The sequence below is a fragment of the Psittacula echo genome, assembly GCF_963264785.1.
Source record: "Psittacula echo genome assembly, chromosome: 15".
In the NCBI taxonomy this organism is placed as follows: domain Eukaryota; kingdom Metazoa; phylum Chordata; class Aves; order Psittaciformes; family Psittacidae; genus Psittacula; species Psittacula echo.
In genome coordinates, this window is record NC_137751.1 from 10903730 (window position 1) to 10922788 (window position 19059).

Below are 19059 nucleotides of genomic sequence, written 5' to 3' on the forward strand. Positions count from 1 at the left end.
GGCCGGCAGCCACCGAGCAGCAGCGTGAGGGTGTTCGGCTTCCTCCAGGCTGCCTGGCCATGGAGATAAGCGCCGGAGCAGGAAGCGTCTCTCTCCGTGCTGGGCTAGAGCGAGTTTTGGCTCCGCAACGCAGGGGGGGTGTGAGCTGAAGCGCAGCTCCCGAGCTCCTCGCTGGTGGTGGGGGGAATGTCCCTGGGTTTGTCGTGTGCCCTTTTAGGTTCCCTCCTAGGGATGGCCCCAGTTTGGGTATGGTGGGAGTGGAGGATGAAGGAGGAGGAGGCAGGGCAGCACTTGCCATCAGCCCCATCCTACAGCCACATAACTGTGCTGACGGTGACCACAGAGGTGAAACACGAGCATCATGGCGTGAGCACCCCACGGTCTGTGCTGCACTTACCCAAGGACACAAGTGCCCCCATTTCACAGGGAATGCAGGCATTGCTTTGACCAGAAACCAGGACATCTCCATGAGCTCAGCATCCACGGCATCGCTGTTAACAGGCAGCCTGCCTGGGGAAGGGGAGTCTTTTGCATGCTTTTTGCATGCTCTCCCTTGCATTGAGAGCTGCACGCATCCAGTGTGGCCAGCGCTGAGCTTTGGGGTGGGCTGTTTTGCCAACACCATTAAGTAAACAGCCCTGTGCGCGGTGCGCAAATGAGATCCTAATCTGGCTCAGAGAAAGCAGAGCCGCCCAAAGTTACCTCCGGCAGCCACGTCTGCAAACGCACGAGGAATTCCCTGCACGCTCTGCAGAGCAGCGCCGGCCTCCTCCCTGCCGGAGATAACTGCTCCAGCTCCCAGCGAGCTGCTCCTGGCAGCGCTCGGCCGGGACACGGTGTCCCAGGGACCGGCTGCATCCCTGCGGGATGGAGCCGTTTGCTCGCTGCCATCTCTGACGTGGGGTTTGCTGTTGGAGGGGAGCAGGGTGCAGTGGTCACTCTGGCTGGAGGCTGCCGCAGGGTGTGCGAAACAACAGTTCTCATTAAAGGACTCTGATATTTCACAAAACCATGGAATTGGGAGGGACCTCAGGGATCATCTGGTCCAGCCTTTCCTGGCAAAGCATGACCCAGACTAGGTGTCCCAGCACCCTGTCCAGCTGAATCTTAACAATATCCAACACTGGGGAATCCACCATTTCCCCGGGGAAATTATTCCAAAGGCTGATTGTTCTCGTTGTCAAAAATTTTCCCTCCTGTGTCCAATTGGAACGTCCCCAGGAGTAACTTGTACCCAGTGTGGAGCCTATTTTCCCTCAAGCGCTCTTGCACATAAGCTTTTCCTGGAGGGAAAAAAAGATAACAGTAATTGGAGTAAAAAAATAAATTAATTGGAGTAATAAAGCTGGGGGTGCCCATGGGGCTGAGCCTCAGTTAACCTCAGCACACCTCTGACAGCAGCTCTGCATGTTTGGGGTTCTTGACGTAGTGCGGGTAGGAGAGAGTGATGGTTTGGCTCAGGGCAGCCTGGCTGTGCCTGAGGTCAGGTGCATGGTGAGCTGGGAGAGAAGGACCCGACTCATGCAGTCACTAGCAGCTCGTTTAGGGGTTTTATTTCTTCATTGGTGATTAATGGCAGTGTTTCATTTCTAATGGAAGGAAATAGGGAGGAAATGGTTCCTTGCCTTCATTTATCAGGGATTTGTTTAAACGGGTGCTCCCATTCCCTGGAAGTAGGTCAGGATTGTGTATTTTCAGGGACGAGAACCTGGCTGGGCTGGATGTCAGATGTTTGGAGCACTCGCAGACTTTCCTGTGCGAGGCTGTTCCTCATCCCCATCCTCTCGGCCCAGTGCCAGGGCCGCCCTGTGTCCTGTTGCTGGTGGATGGAGCGGGATGGTGTCAGGTCCCAGACAAGGCAGCCTCTGGCTGCTGTTCCCGGGCTGTGCATGGGAACAGAGGTCAATTAAATGGAAATTAATGTTCCTGGCATGTTCCAGGCAGTGAGGGGTGCGCGAGGAGAGGGCGTTCAAGGCCAGGTTGGACACAGGGGCTTGGAGCAAGCTGCTCTAGTGGAAGGTGTCCCTGCCCATGGCAGGGGGTTGGAACTGGATGAGCTTTAAGGTCCCTTCCAACCCATTCCATGATTCTATGATCACCTCTCAGAGATGTGTGCCTCCCACCAAACAGTTTCGGAGCCGGTAGTCATTGGTCACAGAGCTTTTAAGAGAGAAATGCCAGTTTTGAGTGGGGTGATAGTGCTGCCCACAACAACAAATGGGGACTGAAAAGAGTCTGATTCAGGCTTCAAAAAGTCACAGAACTCCTGTGGATCCTGTGCAGGTGCTACAGGTTCTTCAAGACACAGAGCACCATGAGTATATGTGAGCCTCACAACTGTCTAAACAGCCTGAAACTCAGGTCCTTGGTGTGCCTAGAGCTGTGCAATGGCCGTTCTGGCATGGTTTTGGAGGGTGGGAGAGTGTATTCCTACCTGATTTGAGGGGTATAGGAAATACCAAGCTGCCTCTTGTATTACTGCAAGCCTGGGGTGGGCAGGGCAATGCTGGAAGCTGCTGCAGCATTTGCCCTGTGCTTGTCTCCTGTGTTGGCATTGCAGTGGGATGAGACATGAGGGGGTCTAAAGGAGCTTCACTCCTTGTTGCTGCTGCTGTGTCCAGTCTGGCACTGAGGGAGTGTTTCAGGGGTAAATAGGGATATTGGGTGTCTTATGAATACCAATTTCTGGCTGGTTTGCGCATTGAGGTTGAAATGTTTCTGTGAGTTCAGAGCTTGGGGTGGCTCTTGTCACCATCCCCAAATCCACAGCAGGCACAGGCTCTGATGTTCTTGAAGCCCACAGGAGCCAGAAACGTTACTGATAACTGAAATCTGATTCAAAAAATGCCTTTGTGCACTGAAAGGACTCAGCCTTTAGGAAAGTTACTCATCTTCCTCTTCATCTGAGATAACACCATTCCTCGTGGCTGTCCTTCCCCAGTACCACCACATGCTCTCAGCTTGGCCAGGCAGCGAGAGCCCAAAAATCCTAGCAACAATGACATTGTTTTCTATATTTGCATCTCTTCAGGCTGAGCAGAACCGATGACACACCGTGGAGTTGGCAGCAGAGCTGGTATTGATGCCATCTGCAGAGAGCCGCCTCCTCACTGTCTTAAAATGAAGTCTACTGAACTGGCTGCTTGGTGCTTCTCGGGGTGCAGGGTGCTCGTGGTGGGCACCACGGTGCCCAGGCAGGAGCCCAGGGTCCCCCCAGACTGGGGGATGCTCTTTGTGTCTCTCACCAAGCGTGGATGAGGAGGTATCACATCTCATCCCTTTCCTTGGCGCACGCTGTGTGCCACAGGCTCCTTCCAGACATCGTGCCCTCCCCATCAGCAGTTTCCAGCAGCAAATGTTCTTGTGATTTCCTTTTTTTTTCACTCTTTTTATCACAGACTGCTTCTGGTGTGGGAGACGAGGGCTCAGCTCTGCTCTGTCTCCAGAGATGTCTTGCAAACCCTCTTAGGCTTTTTGCACCTTGGGATGCTTATGTTTCAAAAGTTAGTTTGGCTCTCCGTATTTCACTTAAAGTGCTTCTTGGGATTTATGTTCTTGTGTGATCACATTGACCTGGGTGGGAAGAGAGCTTCTGGCCTCATAGGGAAGTTTGAAGATAGGCCAGTGTCATTTTACAGCACGGAAAAAGCAGAAGGGAAACACCATGGCTTTTGCTTTTGAGTTTTAGGGGGGGTGTGTGTGTGTGTTGTTGTGCAGAGCCACAGAGCTTTGGATGCCTGTGGGGAGCAGGGTGATCTGGTCAGGGGTGATGAAGGAAGTCAAGTCCTGCAGCCACATCCCACTGGTAACAGGAGATGCCCTGTGTGGTCCTCCCTCCAGAGCGCTGAATTTGGGCCTGAGAGCAGTGAATTTGGGATTTTAAAGTAAATGATGGATTCTATATGTATGAATTCTGGGGTTTGCATTTGGAAGAGGACTCGCTGCATGTCTGCAGCTAGAAACTTGGAGTGTAAAACTAATGTAAAAGCCAAGATTGGTGTGAGAGACTTCCAGGAGAAGAGGCAGGCAGGCAGCACACCAACTTGCATGAAACCATTCATCCCACACGCAGGGGACACAGCACAGCCCCAAAACGCTGCTGGGGTTGTAGCACACTGATGGGGATCCTGCACTGCCAGCCACAGCACAGGGGGACACGCACAAGGTGACACAAGTGGGAAACATGGTGCCTCTGGCCTCCTCCTGCAGAAATAGCATTGCAAAATTACCGCTGGGAGGTGGAAACGAAACAGGGGAGGGATGAGGCTGGGGTCAGCTCGGTTTAATCACCAGGGCTGTGCTCAGCAGCCACGATGCCAATGGCAAAAGGTGAACTTTAGAATCGCTGAGTGCTTCTGCTGCTGGGAAGGGGAACTGGGCCAGTTGAAGGGTTATGTCCCCAGCTGTAGCGGGCTGCTTTTGCTTAGTAAATGATTAAGACCTGCAAATACTAAAAACTGTTAAAATAAACCAAAACCAACCCAGGCCCCATGAGCAGGCAGCTCTGCTTCAAACAGCCCCAGAGGAGCCCATTTTCTTTGGACAGTATTTTTCTAATTCCTTGGTGTGGGATTGAGGCTTTCAAATTGTTGGCTCAATTTTCGTCTTCGCAGCTTTGCACTTGACTAAAAGAAGTGGCTCCAGGAGATGGGTTATCCCAAGGGGTTCATCTTCTTCCCTCAAGCTGTGGGATTTATCTTCCTCCACATGCCCGGCCCTGCCAAGCACTAAGGCCAGTGCCGCATCTCACATGGCCATGGAAGCAGAAGCCATCCCATGGCAGCAGTGCTCTGGCCTGGTCGCAGTTTAAGCATCAGAGCTTTGGCTTTCCCACTTGCCTCATATGCCCAGCATCCTCATCCCTTGGGCTGCTGGTTTGGGGTTCAGCAGCATCCCAGGGCCATGGAGAGTGGTTTCTCAGCAGCGGGTGCCTCTGCTGCCCCGGCTGAGTGTGGGAGAGCGCTTCCAGCTCTGTTTGAATTGGCAGCAGTCAATCAGCCCTGTGAGTGCTGGCCATGATTATTGCTGCCACCGTTTAGGAGAGGGTGCGTTTTCCGCTCTCGCGGCAAGGGCAGGAGCCAGGAGAAGCCTCCGTGGCCATGCCAGGGCTGAGTCACCCTGGCTGGGAGGAGAGGAGTGTGTGTGTGTGTGGAATTAAACAGTCAATCATGCTTTCAGCAAGCCTGAAATCATGTGTGATATTTTTATTTCCAGATTCCCGGCTTCGATTCTTGTGGCACGGTTGTTCCTGACATCCCGACCGCAGTGACGCCACGCTGGTGCCAGCTCCATCCCACCTCCATCCCAGAGCCCCAGCTCATCCCTGCCCAACAAGCCAGGGGGACGTTTTGGCAGTTGATTTGCTTTGCAGCCCCTTGATCACCCAGGGGAAGGTGGGTGCCTTGTCCCCTTGGCTCCTGGGTTCCCCTTGTCATCCGTGCACAGGCCCAATGGCTGCAGTACTGCAGATGTTCCCAGGAGCAACCTGCCATGGCAGGGAATTGTGTGCAAATAAGAACTATCCTGTGGGAAAACTCAGGAAAGGAGGGAGCCTGCTGGAATGGAGTGACCACATGAGCCTCTGTGCTTGGGCAAGAGAGAAAACGAGAGCAAAGTCAAGCTGTGCTTTATAAAAATGATATTAAAAGAAGTAAAAGGAAGGGGATGGCCCATGGTTTGGGAAGGATGAGAAGTGGTGTTTCCCCTTGGTGAACCCTCAGTGGCTTAGCATGAGGTTTGGGGTCACCGGGGGGGCTGGGCCACTGCCAGCAGAAGTGTCCCCAGCGGTGGTGGCCCTGGCTGGGGACCCAGGATGGACCCACACAAACATGACTGAGATGTGGCTCACATTGTGGGAAGCTGGAAAGTCCCCCCTGGGCTCTCCCAGAGTCATCCCAGCTGGGCTCCAGGCACTGAGGGAAAAATACCATTGCTCAGCATGTTACTGTACGTATCAGGAATGTGTTTGCTCCTGAAGCCCCAGCCCCTGGAGCCATGGAAGGAGGAGAACTGCAAAGGCATAGGGGGGGTTTGGTTGTTTTCTTTATTTTTACCTCCATAGCCCCTGGTTTCTTGATCCAAGCCCAGTGACAGTGTAAGACCAACTAGAGCCACTGGAGCAATCTGCTGTAGTGGAAGGTGTACCTGCCCATGGCAGGGGATTAGAACTGGATGAGCTTTAAGATCCCCTTCAACCTAGGCCATTCCACGACTTGATTTGGAGGGATGCTCAGCTACCATGTCTGAGCTGGGAAGCCATCACTAATTCCTCAATCTGGGAAAAAAAAAAACAGGCAAAAATTGATGAAAAAAAAAGCTTTCCATTTCCTGCAAAGGCCACCACCTTTGGTATGAGCAGCCCCCAGGGTTTCTGGGCTCAGCATCCAAACCGAAAGGAACTGAGCAATTGCACATGTTCCTCCTTGGTGGAGCCAAAAGCTGTTCCTGTCATGCTTTGTATTTGCTCTCTAAAGTAGGATAGATTCTTTCTTCATGGAAGAGAATCGGAGAAACAGACAGCAGCGTGTGAAGTATTTGGCAAACAATTCCTTTGATGTGGCACATAGGTAGCACTCAATTTATTTGCAAGTTATATATAGCTAAACACATATATCTCACTCCACGTAATGTTTCCACTTCTTTGCAGGCTACCTGCAAAACACAGACACTAGCAGAAGCTGTAAATACAGTGATGACACCACTGAATGAGCCAGTTCTCTAAAGCTTTTTGATGTAAAATATTTTTGTGTTTTCCAGAGAACGACAACAGGATTTCGGTCCTGGCTTGCCCATCCTGCAGGCAGGGATGTGGTCCACATGGTCTGGGGTATTGATGCACCCAGAAGAATAAGGTGTCCTGGAACTGTAGGTGTGTGTTGGTAATTGATGGCAAAGTTTAATATGTTTGAGAGGGTTTTTTCGGTGCTGGCATCAAATTGGGAGTGGTGGCTTGGCTGCTTCTTTCAAGACAATAAGATAAAGTGATTTTGGGAAAGAAAGCTACAGCAAACAAAGCTTTTCATTTTTATCACTTTGAGTTCCTCCCTTTCTTAAATGGAACTAAACCCATGTTTCTTGAAAGGGGGAAAGTCCCTTTTTTTCTTGTTTAGGAAGTGTCCTGGGACTTTTGGAAAGAAAAATCCTGCTGCTTTTTATATTTCGCTGTCCCTTCCAACGTGACTCCCCTATCAGACCAGTCCCTTTAATCCTTGGTTGCATTTTTCTTGCTAGAAAAGCTTCAGCAGGGTCACTGCTGTATCCTCCCACTTCACAGAGCCATTCCCAACCCAATCCATCCATCCCAACACTGCACAGAAATGTGATGGGTTACCTTTCTTTTTTTTCTCCTGGGCTTCCCTGCCTCAGAGTGGAGGTTTGTGGAGGTTTCTCTGGTTTTCCTTTGCTCAGAGCTCACAAGAGAGAAAGAGGAAGGAAACCCGCCATTGCTCGGCCTGATGCTCAGTTAAAAATAGCCAGGCCGGCGTTCCCATCCTCACTAAAGGTCACTTCCCCCAGCCCCGACGCTCAAAGTATGTCACCAAATATCCCTTTTTGGCACATTTCTGATGGTTTGGAGGCAGCAGAATCCGGAGGAAGGAGGGAGGGATGCTCACTGCTCTGCAAAGCGCAGCTGCAGGCTGCACAAGGGGTTTCATTTGCTATCCTAGTGAACCATGTCCACAGTTCTCTCCTCGGGGTCTGATGGCCATGGTGGGATTTGTACAGCTGAAGAGCTGAAGATGGCATGTCCCAGTTCCTTCCTTCACTGTGAGGAGGGTGTCTCGCTGGCCAGTGCACGGCGCCTGGCACCCACAAAGCTTTTAATTCTCATTCTTTGTTTTAAATTCTAATTTCATTTGTTTATTCATTTATTTTTCTCTACAAAGCTCGGCTGCTGTCTGAGACAAGGGCCAGGGCTCAGCAGCATGGCCTCAGTGGCTTGCAAGGGGAGATGGTGCAGGGCAGGGGACCAGATTCAGTCCTGTGTTCATCATCACTCAGCACAGGCAGCCAATCTCCTAGGAAACTACGGGAAGGAGTCAGTGCAGTTACAAACCCCCAGTTTTCCCACCCTCCAGACCTGGGAATCAGCCTTAAAAAGAAATTGCACTGTAAAAACCCAGCTTTGGTGAATTGGTTGGAGGGCACCAGTTCCTGGCACGGTGTGTGATTGTGTGATTCCTGCTTGGTAGGAGAAAGAAAAGGTGAAGAAGGTGTGAAGGAAAGAGGCAAAACCCCAGTGCTGCTGGTTCAGCCCCTACCCTTCCCATGGTGAACAGTGCATCTCTATGGAGAGCTGGAGTCGCACATTCTGCCTAGTTGAAACCAGACATTTTTCCATGTTTGGTTTGTGGAGGGAAATGTGGAGTGAAATTTTGCCCATAGTGAGAGGGCTGAAGTAACCACCTCAAGCATCAGCCCAGCCCCAGGTATGTGCGGGGCTTCCAGCTTGCTCAGCACTGCCTTGGAGCCTCTGGTTGTGTTATTTGCTTTCACTGTCTCCTGAACTCCAGTAAAAACGCCAGGAATGACATGCCACAAAGGCAGGATTTTTTCCAGGAGGTATTTTGTATCAGGGAAAAACCCACTGGAGTGTCAGAGTGGGTGTCACGGTGTTCCCCTTCAATGGATATGAATGTATTTTCCTACCTTTGAAAGGGATTGGAATACAGCTTTAACAAAATTAATAATTGCCCAGTATAGGTCTGCATTCATAAACAGAGGCTCCTAAGTGTGCTGCTGCTGGCTGGGGGAAGGATGCCAGGGAGTTTGGAAATGTCATGGAATTCCTGCTCAAATCCAGCCGGCAATCACTCCAGAAATTCCTTAGTTGGGGCACTGCATTTAGGAAACCCCATTCCCAGCTTAATTATAGACAGAGCCATGGAAGGAAAGGCAATCTCATCACACAGGCTTTATAGCTGCCACTGTAAATATTGCCTGACACTGGGAATCCTATTCCTCGTAGCCATCTGTAGTGGGAGCAGAGCTGGAAAATAGGGCAACTGCCCTGTGCCTCCATTGCCTCCGAATAGCCTTGTCTGTATGGACCATTCCTCTTTGTAAACCCTAGCCATAACCTCTGCCTTCCTCAGGATCCTGTGCTGGTCAGGAATGTCCAGGATCCATGGCACCAGCTGGGGGGCTTTACAGAGCCAGGACTGCTGTGAATCTGTGCAAATCCACATCATCCCATGCATCCCAGTGGGATGTATGGCATGTCTGGTGCTTCCCTGACACCCTCAGTGGCTGCGTTTATGCTCTGAGAAGCCAAAGCCTGGTGGTAACCACACTCCTTACACCACCTCAAGGTGCACAGGGCAGTGTGTACAGGATACACAGCCGAGGGTGCATCATTCCAGCAAGGGTAGAAATCCTGGAGCTCCATCCCTGACTGTTGCAGAGCTGAAGATTGATGTTTCAGTGCTTTTTAGATCCAGCACTTGGGGAGCAGGATTGGCCTGCAGCTGCTGGGAGTCCTGGCCTAGGGATTAAAAATAACCCCCTAAGCCTGGCTCTGAAAGGTCGCCTGGCGTGTAACATTTAGAAGAGCCTCAAAATGTTATTTCAAGGAGTATTTTTATTTTTTTCTCCACAGGAAAAGCAAATGTCTAAGCTGCCGTGACAAAAAAGCCCTGTCCCTAACTTTCCCCTGTGCATGGGGATTCATGAACTGTGGGATGCAGCGGGAGGAAGCACAGGAGCGGAATTGCAAATGGCAATGGCACTGTTGCCTTTAATTCATGAATGTCCCAGAGCCAGGGAGGATGCTGGAGCCACACATGGGGCAGCTGCACATAACCCTGGGATGCTTTATGAAGGTGAGGGCTGTTGACAGAAGAGATTCACACCTCCTTGTGTGGCATTACCCTATCCATTTAGGACGGTTAACCCTGAATTCTCTCTCCTTAGACTCACAGCTCCTCTCCTGGGAGCAACCCAAGGGGCACAGAATGTGCACCCGCAGGTGAGCTCAAGGGGTCGCAGTAAGATTCCCAAAATAGTGTTAAATGCACATGCCAAGGACTGGCTCCTGCATCTGTCACCACTCATAACTCCCTTCTGAGATAAGAGGTGCTTGACCTGAGTGAGGATGGAATAGTCGCCTGGAAGCCCTGCACATTTTCCTCCATCCTTCAAGCTATAATTGCCACTGACAATCCTTAAACCCGTGGTTAGCCTAAACTCGGGCTTCATTAGCATGCGTTATCCATCACCAGAGCTGGAGCCTCTGGGCCAGTTATCAACACACAGGCTGCTCTCTCAGTCTTTCCAGCAAAGGTAATTTATTCCCCAACTCTAAAGAACAAAGTGGAGGCAAAAGAAATGGGTAACTCATGCTTCTTTGTTAATATTCCTGCTTCCCTTCTCTTACATCTCCTTCTTGACAGGCTGGAGAAATAGGCTGACAAGAACTTCAAAGGTTCAAAAAGAGTAAGTGCAAAGACATGTACCTGGGAGTGAAAAACTCCATGAACCAGGAAATGCTGGGTAATAACTGTTTAGAAAACAGCTTTGCAGAATAGGATGTGAGGGTCCTGGCAGACACAAAATTGAAAGGAAAATGGCAATATGCCCTTGCTACCAAGAAGTTAAATGGTACAATGTGTTGAATATACCAAACCCACTGCCGTCACAAGAGGAAGACCATCAGCTTCAAGAACACCTCTGCACCCGCAAAGAAATAACACCACCAATAATGCTAGAAGCCGGAGCCACCACTGGCCAAAGGAGCTGGGCCACATGTTGGAGTTTGTGCGCAAGCTCCATGAGGCCACGGAGAAGGAGTGCGGGGAGGAAGCGCACAAACTCCTGGTGCGAGGACTGCTGTGCTGGCGGCGGCTTGGAGAAGAGCCAGAGAGCCAGCGAGTGCTGGGCCGAGTTCAGCTGGTGGCGGGAGCAAGAAGAGGGCAACCTCATGAAGAGCACCACCTCCTCTGGCTCCCAGCACAGAGGCGAGTGGAGCGTCACGACCAGAGTCACCTGCTCTGCCCGCCCCAGGGGCTGGGAGCTGAGCCCCGAGCGCAGCCTCAGCCCCGCTGCCTGCATGCTGGGGACCCCTGAGCCCAGAGCAGCCCCCTCCAGCAGCGCTGCCGCAGCGGACGCGGGCGCGCTCCTGAGCACCTCGACCGCGGCCGTGCAGGTGGATCCTGCCTGCATCCCCGCTCCCATCCCAGCGGAGCAGGAAGATGCACAGCAGGAGCCAGGGCAGGATGTGGCCGAGGCCTCTGCCCCTCACCAGGGCAGGGCCTGCTCCAGGCACAGGAGCTGCTGCACTGACAAGAGGAAGCCCAGCAGCTCTGAAGACTCCGCTGCACCCCCAAAGAAGCTGCCCCACCGGTGATGTTCCAAGGCGCCAGCAGCACTGGCCAAAGGAGCCGGGCCAGCAGCAGGGCCACTCGCTGACCCTGCGGGACCAGAAGGCTCCATTTATCAACCAGAAACCTTTCTCTATTTCATATTAAACACTTGAGTACATCCCTATAAGCATCTGGTATTGTGTACCCCCCTCCATGCTGCCTTCTCTCACTTTTTCCTGCTGTTCAGCCCATCTTTACCTCACAGCTCTGCTGGGTTCTGAGGCTGATTGTGTCCATCTGCTAGGAGAGGGGCTACATCAGTGGACAAAATCCTCTGCCTTGGGCCATTGCATCTGCATGGGGTCTGGAGCACCTCCTTAGTAGGTCTATTCCTCATCCCAAATCTGGCTGACGTTTGCCCCAGCATGTAGGAAAGATGGGAAAATGGAAATTTTACGCCATAGGGCAGGTTTTAAGCGATTTCGTACGTCAAGGAGATAGTGCTAGGTTCCCTGCTTCAGTATTGAAATCATGCTATGTGCTATGGTCAGTCGGCAGCTGTAGGTCCTGCGTCCACTTTTGTTGTCTGGAGCTCTTTGAGCAGAGAACCATGACATTGCTTTTGGGGTTTACTTTTTACACAGCTGAGACAAACTGGCAATTGAGCCCTGCTCCCCCCGAGCCTGGTTTGCTCCAGTAGCCACAGGCCTGTTGCTTGTAATAGTGAGGGTGTTTTCATGACAGACCCGTTTCCTTCACTGGTCATTGCTGGACTGACTACGTTCCCAGTTGCTAATAATTTGCGTAGATTGCTTTATTGTAGGTGGGGTGGATGGTGCTGCCCTGGAGCAGGGTGACAAGGATTGTTCAGCTGCCTGTAGGCAGCTCCCACCCTGGCTGCAGGCTGGGTGATGCAGTTGGTCTAAACCCCTGCTAAAGCAGCTGTCTTGAGGGCATTTCCCTGCTTTTGGGATGATCTAGTGCATGAAGTCCTTGTGCACCTTGACAAGAGCACATCGTATTTTAATATGAACAGTCTGGTGAGCCGGAGAGCCCTGCGGCAGCCTTCCCCCGAGGGCAGCACTATTGCCTGGGGAGCTCAGCAGCAGAAACACCCTTTCCCCCCCCCAAAAAATGGCCTCAAGACTCAGGTGAACACAATGAAGCGAGGCCAAACTGCAGGGCTGGGAGCTGGGCTCCCTGCAGGAGGGCCCATGGCACCGCTGCACGGGCACCCCTCTGCCTCCCACACCATCAGCTGAGGTGAACTGGCAATAAATGAGTTTAACAAACTTAAAAACCTGAACCTGTGTTTCTGGTGGGAGCTCTAAAACATTTTCTCCCCGTCTGGGAGCTCTGCTCTGGCTGCCCCGGCGGTGGCCACCGGAGGCACCCAGGCAGGGCCGTGCAGGGCTCGGAGGGCAGAGAGTGCCTGCAGCGGTGCGGTGAGGGAACGGGGCCCAATGGGCAGGGCTGCGCTCCGTGCTCCCTGGTGCCGGCCCTCCTGCAGCAGGGGCTGAGCTGCGGGGCGCTGGCAATGGGCTGCGAGATGTCAGGGACGCTGAGAGGAAGCGGGGCGGCCTCCTCCAGGCCCGAACTCTGCAGGGGCCTCAAGCGTGCCCTGCAGCTCATGGAGGAGAGGAGGAGGCCGCTAACCCAGCAAGCTGGGAAACAGCAACAAAACCCCAACAAAGAAAGGAGGAAGAGGACAGTTAACAGCAAGGGGCTTCCTCCTAAAGCTGTTGTCCCCACCCAGAACCGCTTTGCTGTCCTGCAGGGGCTAAGGAGGAAATGCAGTCACACCAGGAACAACCGGCTGGTGCACTGGTAAAGAAGATCTCTACTGGTGCTGCCAGGAAGAAGAGGCGGGTCATGGTGGTAGGGGACTCTGCTTTGAAAGGGACAGAAGCACCCATCTGTCGGCCTGACCCACTCTCAAGGGAGGTGTTGCCTGCCTGGGGCACGGATCAGGGATGCTGCAGAGAGGCTGCCTGCTCTAGTGAGCCCCATGGACTATTACCCACTTCTGGTGATCCATGTGGGTGCTAGTGATGTTGATAGCAGTAGGCTGGAGAACATAAAGAAGGACTACAGAGCCCTGGGAGAGGTGGTTAGGGGCTCTGGAGCTCAGATTGTTTTTTTGTCAATTCTCCAGGATACAGGGGAGGACCCTAAAAAGCCAGGAGGATTGGCCAGGTTAATAAATGATTCGAACAGTGGTGCCATAGCCAGGGGTTTGGGTGTCTTGAACACGGAACCCAAGTTAGCAGGCCAGGTCTACTGGGGGCTGGTGGAGCTAGTCTGACAACGAAGGGGAAGAGTGGTTTTGGTAGGAGGCTTGCCAGGCTGGTCAAGGATGCTTTAAACTAGATGTGTTGGGGAAGGGGGGTGTTGTTCCATCCCAACACACCCAGTCAGTTGCCAGCACCTATAATAAATACTCGGAGCAATGCAGAGATATTCCAGCCGCTCCAGCCAATGAGCCGGCTTCATTTGGAGCTCGGCTCAGATGCCTCTATACAAACGCCCGTAGCATGGGGAACAGACAAGAGGAATTAGAGATGTGTGCACGTCTATGGGGGTATGATATAATAGGCATCACAGAAACATGGTGGGATGGCTCCTATGACCGGAGTGTTGGAATGGAAGGTTACAGGCTCTTTGGAAAAGACAGGCCTGGCAGGCGGGGAGGGGGAGTTGCTGTTTATGTTAGGGATAGGCTGGGGAGTATGGAACTCTGTCTGGGGACGGGTGAACAGTCGACAGAGAGTTTGTGGGTCAAGGTTAAAGGGAGAACAGCGATGGGAGACATTACTGTGGGGATCTGTTACAGACCACCTGATCAAGAGGAATCTGTGGATGAAGTGCTCTATAGGCAGATAGGAACAGCCTCATGCTCACAAGCCCTTGTTCTCATGGGAGACTTTAACCATCCTGACATCTGTTGGAGTGAAGGTACGGCCCGGCACAAGCAATCCAGGAGGTTCCTCGATTGTGTGGAAGATAACTTCCTTCTCCAAGTAACAGAGGAGCCAACAAGGAGAGGTGCCATGCTTGACCTCATGCTCACCAACAGGGAAGGGCTGGTTGGAAATGTGACGCTCCAGGGCAGCCTTGGATGCAGCGACCACGAGATGGTCGAATTCGAGATCCTCAGGACAGTGAGAAGAGCGTGCAGCAAGCTCACTGCCCTGGACTTCAAGAGAGCAGACTTTGGCCTCTTCAGGAACCTGCTTAGTAAAGTTCCATGGGATACAGCCCTAGAGGGCAGGGGGACCCAAGACTGTTAGTTGATATTCAAGGATCACCTGCTTCAAGCTCAGGAGTGTTGCATCCCAACTAGAAGGAAGTGCAGCAGGAGGGCCAGGAGACCTCTTTGGGTGGATAAGGAGCTGCTGAGGAAACTTCGAAGGAAAAAAAGAGGCTTATAAAAGGTAGAAGTAAGGACAGGCAGCCTGGGAAGAATACAGGGATGTTGTCTGGGAAGCTAGGGACCAGGTTAGGAAAGCTAAGGCCCAGTTAGATTTGAACTTGGCTAGGGATGTTAAGGATAACAGGAAGGGATTCTATAGGTACGTAGCAAATAAAACACAGACTGGGGACAACGTAGGCCCCCTCTGGAAGCTATTGGGAGAACTGGCTACCCGGGATTTGGAGAAGGCTGAGGTTCTTAATGACTTCTTTGCCTTGGTCTTCACTGGCAAAGGCTCTGACTGCACCACCCAAGTCTTGGAAGGCGGACGCAGGGACTGTGAGAATGAAGACCCTAGGCCCACTGTAGGAGAGGATCTGGTTCGAGACCATCTTAAGAGCCTGAACGTGCACAAGTCCATGGGACCTGATGAAATCCATCCGCAGGTCCTGAAGGAGCCGGTGAATGAAGTTGCTAAGCCACTGGCCATCGTATTTGAAAAATCATGGCAGTCAGGTGAAGTTCCCAACGACTGGAAAAAGGGAAATATAACAATGGATGACCAAGGGAATTACAGACCAGTCAGTCTCACCTCTGTGCCTGGCAAACTCTTGGAGCAGATTCTCCTGGAAGGCATGCTAAGGCACATGAAAAACAAGGAGGTGGTTGGTGACAGCCAGCATGGCTTCACTAAGGGGAAATCCTGCCTGACCGATTTGGTGGGCTTCTATGATGGGGCTACAGAGCTGATGGACAGGGGCAGAGCAGTTGACGTCATCTAGCTGGACTTGTGCAAAGCATTCGACACTGTCCCACATGACATCCTTGTCTCTAAATTGGAGGGACACCAATTTGATGGATGGACCACTCGGTGGATAAAGAACTGGCTGGATGGCAGCATGCAAAGAGTTGTGGTCAATGGCTCAATGTCCAGCTGGAGACCGGTAACGAGTGGTGTCCCTCAGGGATCGGTGTTGGGACCGGTCTTGTTCAACATCTTTGTCGCTGACATGGACAGTGGGATTGAGTGCGCCCTCAGCAAGTTTGCCGATGACACCAAGCTGTGTGGTTCGGTTGATACGCCGGAGGGAAGGGATGCCATCCAGAGGGACCTTGACACGCTTGTGAGGTGGGCTGATGCCAACCTGATGAAGTTTAACCATGCCAAGTGCAAGGTCCTACACCTGGGTCGCGGCAATCCCAGGCCCAGCTACAGGTTGGGCAGAGAAGAGATTCAGAGCAGCCCTGCAGAGAAGGACTTGGGGGTGTTGGTCGATGAGAAAATGAACATGAGCCAGCTGCAGTGTGCGCTCGCAGCCCAGAAAGCAACCGTATCCTGGGCTGCATCAAGAGGAGCGTGACCAGCAGGTCGAAGGAGGTGATCCTGCCCCTCTACTCTGCTCTCATGAGACCTCACTTGGAGTCTTGTGTGCAGTTCTGGTGTCCTCAACATAAAAAGGACATGGAACTGTTGGAACAAGTCCAGAGGAGGCCACGAGGATGATCAGGGGAGTGAAGCACCTCCTGTATGGAGCCAGGCTGAGAAAGTTGGGGCTGTTCAGCTTGGAGAAGAGAAGCTGCGTGGAGACCTCAGAGCAGCTTCCAGTGTCTGAAGGGGGCCTACAAGGATGCTGGGGAGGGACTCTTCATCAGGGACTGTAGTGACAGGACAAGGGGTAACGGATTAAAACTTAAACAGGGGAAGTTTAGATTGGATCTAAGGAAGAAATTCTTTACTGAGAGGGCGGTGAGGCACTGGAATGGGTGGCCCAGGGAAGTTGTGAATGCTCCATCCCTGGCGGCGTTCAAGTCCAGGTTGGACAGGGCTTTGGGTGGCATGGTTTAGTGTGAGGTGTCCCTGTCCATTACAGGGGGGGTGGAACTAGATGATATTAAGGTCCTTTCCAACCCTAACTATTCTATGTTTCTATTCTATTCTATGATTCTATAAATGAATCTATATAGAAATAAAGAAGCTAGAGCTCCTCCCCGAGATGTCTGCTGCCACTTCCTCACGCTTGCTGCTGTACCCAATCTCTGCTTTGGGCCCATTTCCGCAGAAGCTGGGTTTGTTACCCTGTGTCTCCACCTTCAGCTGTTGAGCAGTGCCCGTTGACATCAGTCAGCAGTGAGTGTAGTGAGAAAACTGGAAGTACCTGAAAAGTCAGAAGTTGGTGTTCACGTGGGGACAGTCACTGGGAGTGGGTTTTACCCGGGTCACAGGAAAACTGCTCAAGTGAAGAGCTGAGTTAGGTGCACTACATGGATAAGTCCTGCAGATAGGGGGTGAGGTGGTTGCTTAGCTGGGTTGTACCATGGATTTTGGGAACAACCCTTCCTTTCCAGATCAGGACAACTCCTCACGGTGCTCCTGGTCTCTGCTGTATGGGGGGGAGGGGGGGTCTGCTATAATCAGTTATTTTGCTGCTATAAACAGTCATTTTCCCGCTAGAAACAGTCATTTAAATAGCCTGCTGCGAGCAGGTGTTGCAAAAGAGTGATGTAAAGCAAAAAGAGTGCTCTGGCCCCTACTGAGCTGAGCAGAAAGGGGATGGGAGCCTGGTTAAATGGGGCAGTGAGAGGGGTCGAGGGCAGCCCTACTGGGCTGAATCTTTGCAAACCCACAAGTGCCTCCAGAATGAACCTGTTTGCTGGAATATGGATGTACTGCCTTCTGCCATGGGGATGAGGAGCACTAAGCGCTGTGAAGCTTGATTCCCTGGGATGTCTGGGACCCACTCAGTGATACTGAAGCTTGGGTTTTACCACGTGCCTTGGCTTCTTCCTGCATCTCCCTGTGGTGACATTTTACATATCGTGTTTCAAAAGCTTAAGGCAGCTCAGCAGAGCTGCCTCCCTCCAGATATGGTGTATCAATGGGGACAGTGTCGACAATGGTTTTCACAAGTGTCAGGCAGTGATTCGTAATTCCAGGGCTCTCATCACCATCAGACACTGCCCCTGGATATGGGCCTGCCGGAAGGGTGGGAGGAGCGGGAACAGGGCATGGCCCAATTCCAGCTGGATGAGGGGTGATGGAGGGCACCCCCTCTCCTCACACAGGGCTGAACGACTCCTTCCCATGTCTTCCACCACCCGAAGGAAAAAACACTACCTGGGGATGTTTCCCCTGGGGCAAGAGGATTATCCTGGCCGCCAGCATCACTGCCGAGGGGGCTGGGAATAATTAAGAAAACTAAGGGTGAGGGTGCTGAGGCGCTGGCCCAGGGTGCCCAGAGAAGCTGTGGCTGCCCCATCCCTGGCAGTGTTCAAGGCCAGGTTGGACACAGGGGCTTGGAGCAAGCTGCTCCAGTGGAAGGGGTCCCTGGCCGTGGCAGGGGTTGGAGCTGGATGAGCTTTAAGGTCCCTTCCAACACAAACCCGTCTGTGATGAAAATACGAGGGGCACCGACGAGCCCCTTTTGCGCAGGGCCGCTCTGTGCTGCCGAGGGGCGGGTGCCGGACCCGGAGCGTCCCCGCTCCCCCCGGCTCGGCTCGGTGCGGTGCGGGGCTGCCCGCGGGAGGCGGTGCTGGGCGCGGGGCGGGACGGCGGGCGGAGGCGGGCCCGGTGCGGGCGGAGAGGTGCCGAAGCAGCTCCGTGTGAGCGGCGCCGCGTGTGCCCCCGCCGAGCAGCCGCCGGGCCGGGGCATGGAGGCGGCTCACAGCCTGCCGGTGCTCGACGTCCTCCGCCGCTTCGGCGTGAGCGAGAGCTGCGGGCTCAGCCCGGAGCAGGTCCGCCGCAGCCGGGAGAAGTACGGCCCCAATGGTTAGTGCGGGACGGCGGGATGGGGCGGCCCTAACGGGACAATGCGGCGGCTGGGACCTTCCGTCGGGACCGGGAAGAGCCGGGGTGAAGCTTGGGGCCGGGGGCCCAGAGTATCCCTCCACGCCCCGGAGGAGCCGTGGCGATTTGCTGTGGGATACCTGTTGATTAGGGGAATGTTTGCCGGCTTAAGTCAATTACCGAGTTATGGGGGTATGGGCGGCCGCCGGTGCTGGAAATTAGCGGGGTAGTAATTCCTCTGGCGGAATGGCGGAGGGACGCGGATATGTGGCAAAGAAGAAGAGGGGGAGGTCCCCCCCGTTGCCGTGGGTGAAAGAGGGAAGCCCCAAAATCGAGGCAAGAGGTGTTGCTATGGGGGGGACCTGGCTCCCAGCTCGCCACAGCACTGGCTGGGCCCTGGGTGCTGCTGCGGAAGAGGAAGGGGTGTCAGGGGGAGATAGGATGATGGGGTGTGCAACGGCCTGGCTGCTTGCTCCTCTGACCCGGGGAGCCCTCCTTGAGCAGCTGGGCATCTTCTAGGCTGGATAAGGGCAGTTCTTAACCTCGCGGTTTGCAAGTGCTCA

At 53.2% G+C, this 19059-nt stretch overlaps 1 protein-coding gene across 3 annotated transcripts in view; it reads left to right on the forward strand.

The window, feature by feature from the left end:
• Nucleotides 1-18305: 18305 nt before the first annotated feature.
• The window catches only part of ATP2A3 (ATPase sarcoplasmic/endoplasmic reticulum Ca2+ transporting 3), a 49183-nt gene continuing 48429 nt past the window's right edge, over nucleotides 18306-19059 (forward strand). For all 3 annotated transcript variants that reach the window (XM_080629755.1, XM_080629757.1, XM_080629756.1), the window contains exon 1: nucleotides 18306-18478. In XM_080629755.1, coding sequence (XP_080485881.1) covers nucleotides 18361-18478 — 118 coding nt within the window. In that variant the 5' untranslated portion in view covers nucleotides 18306-18360. The remainder of the gene's footprint in view (nucleotides 18479-19059) is intronic.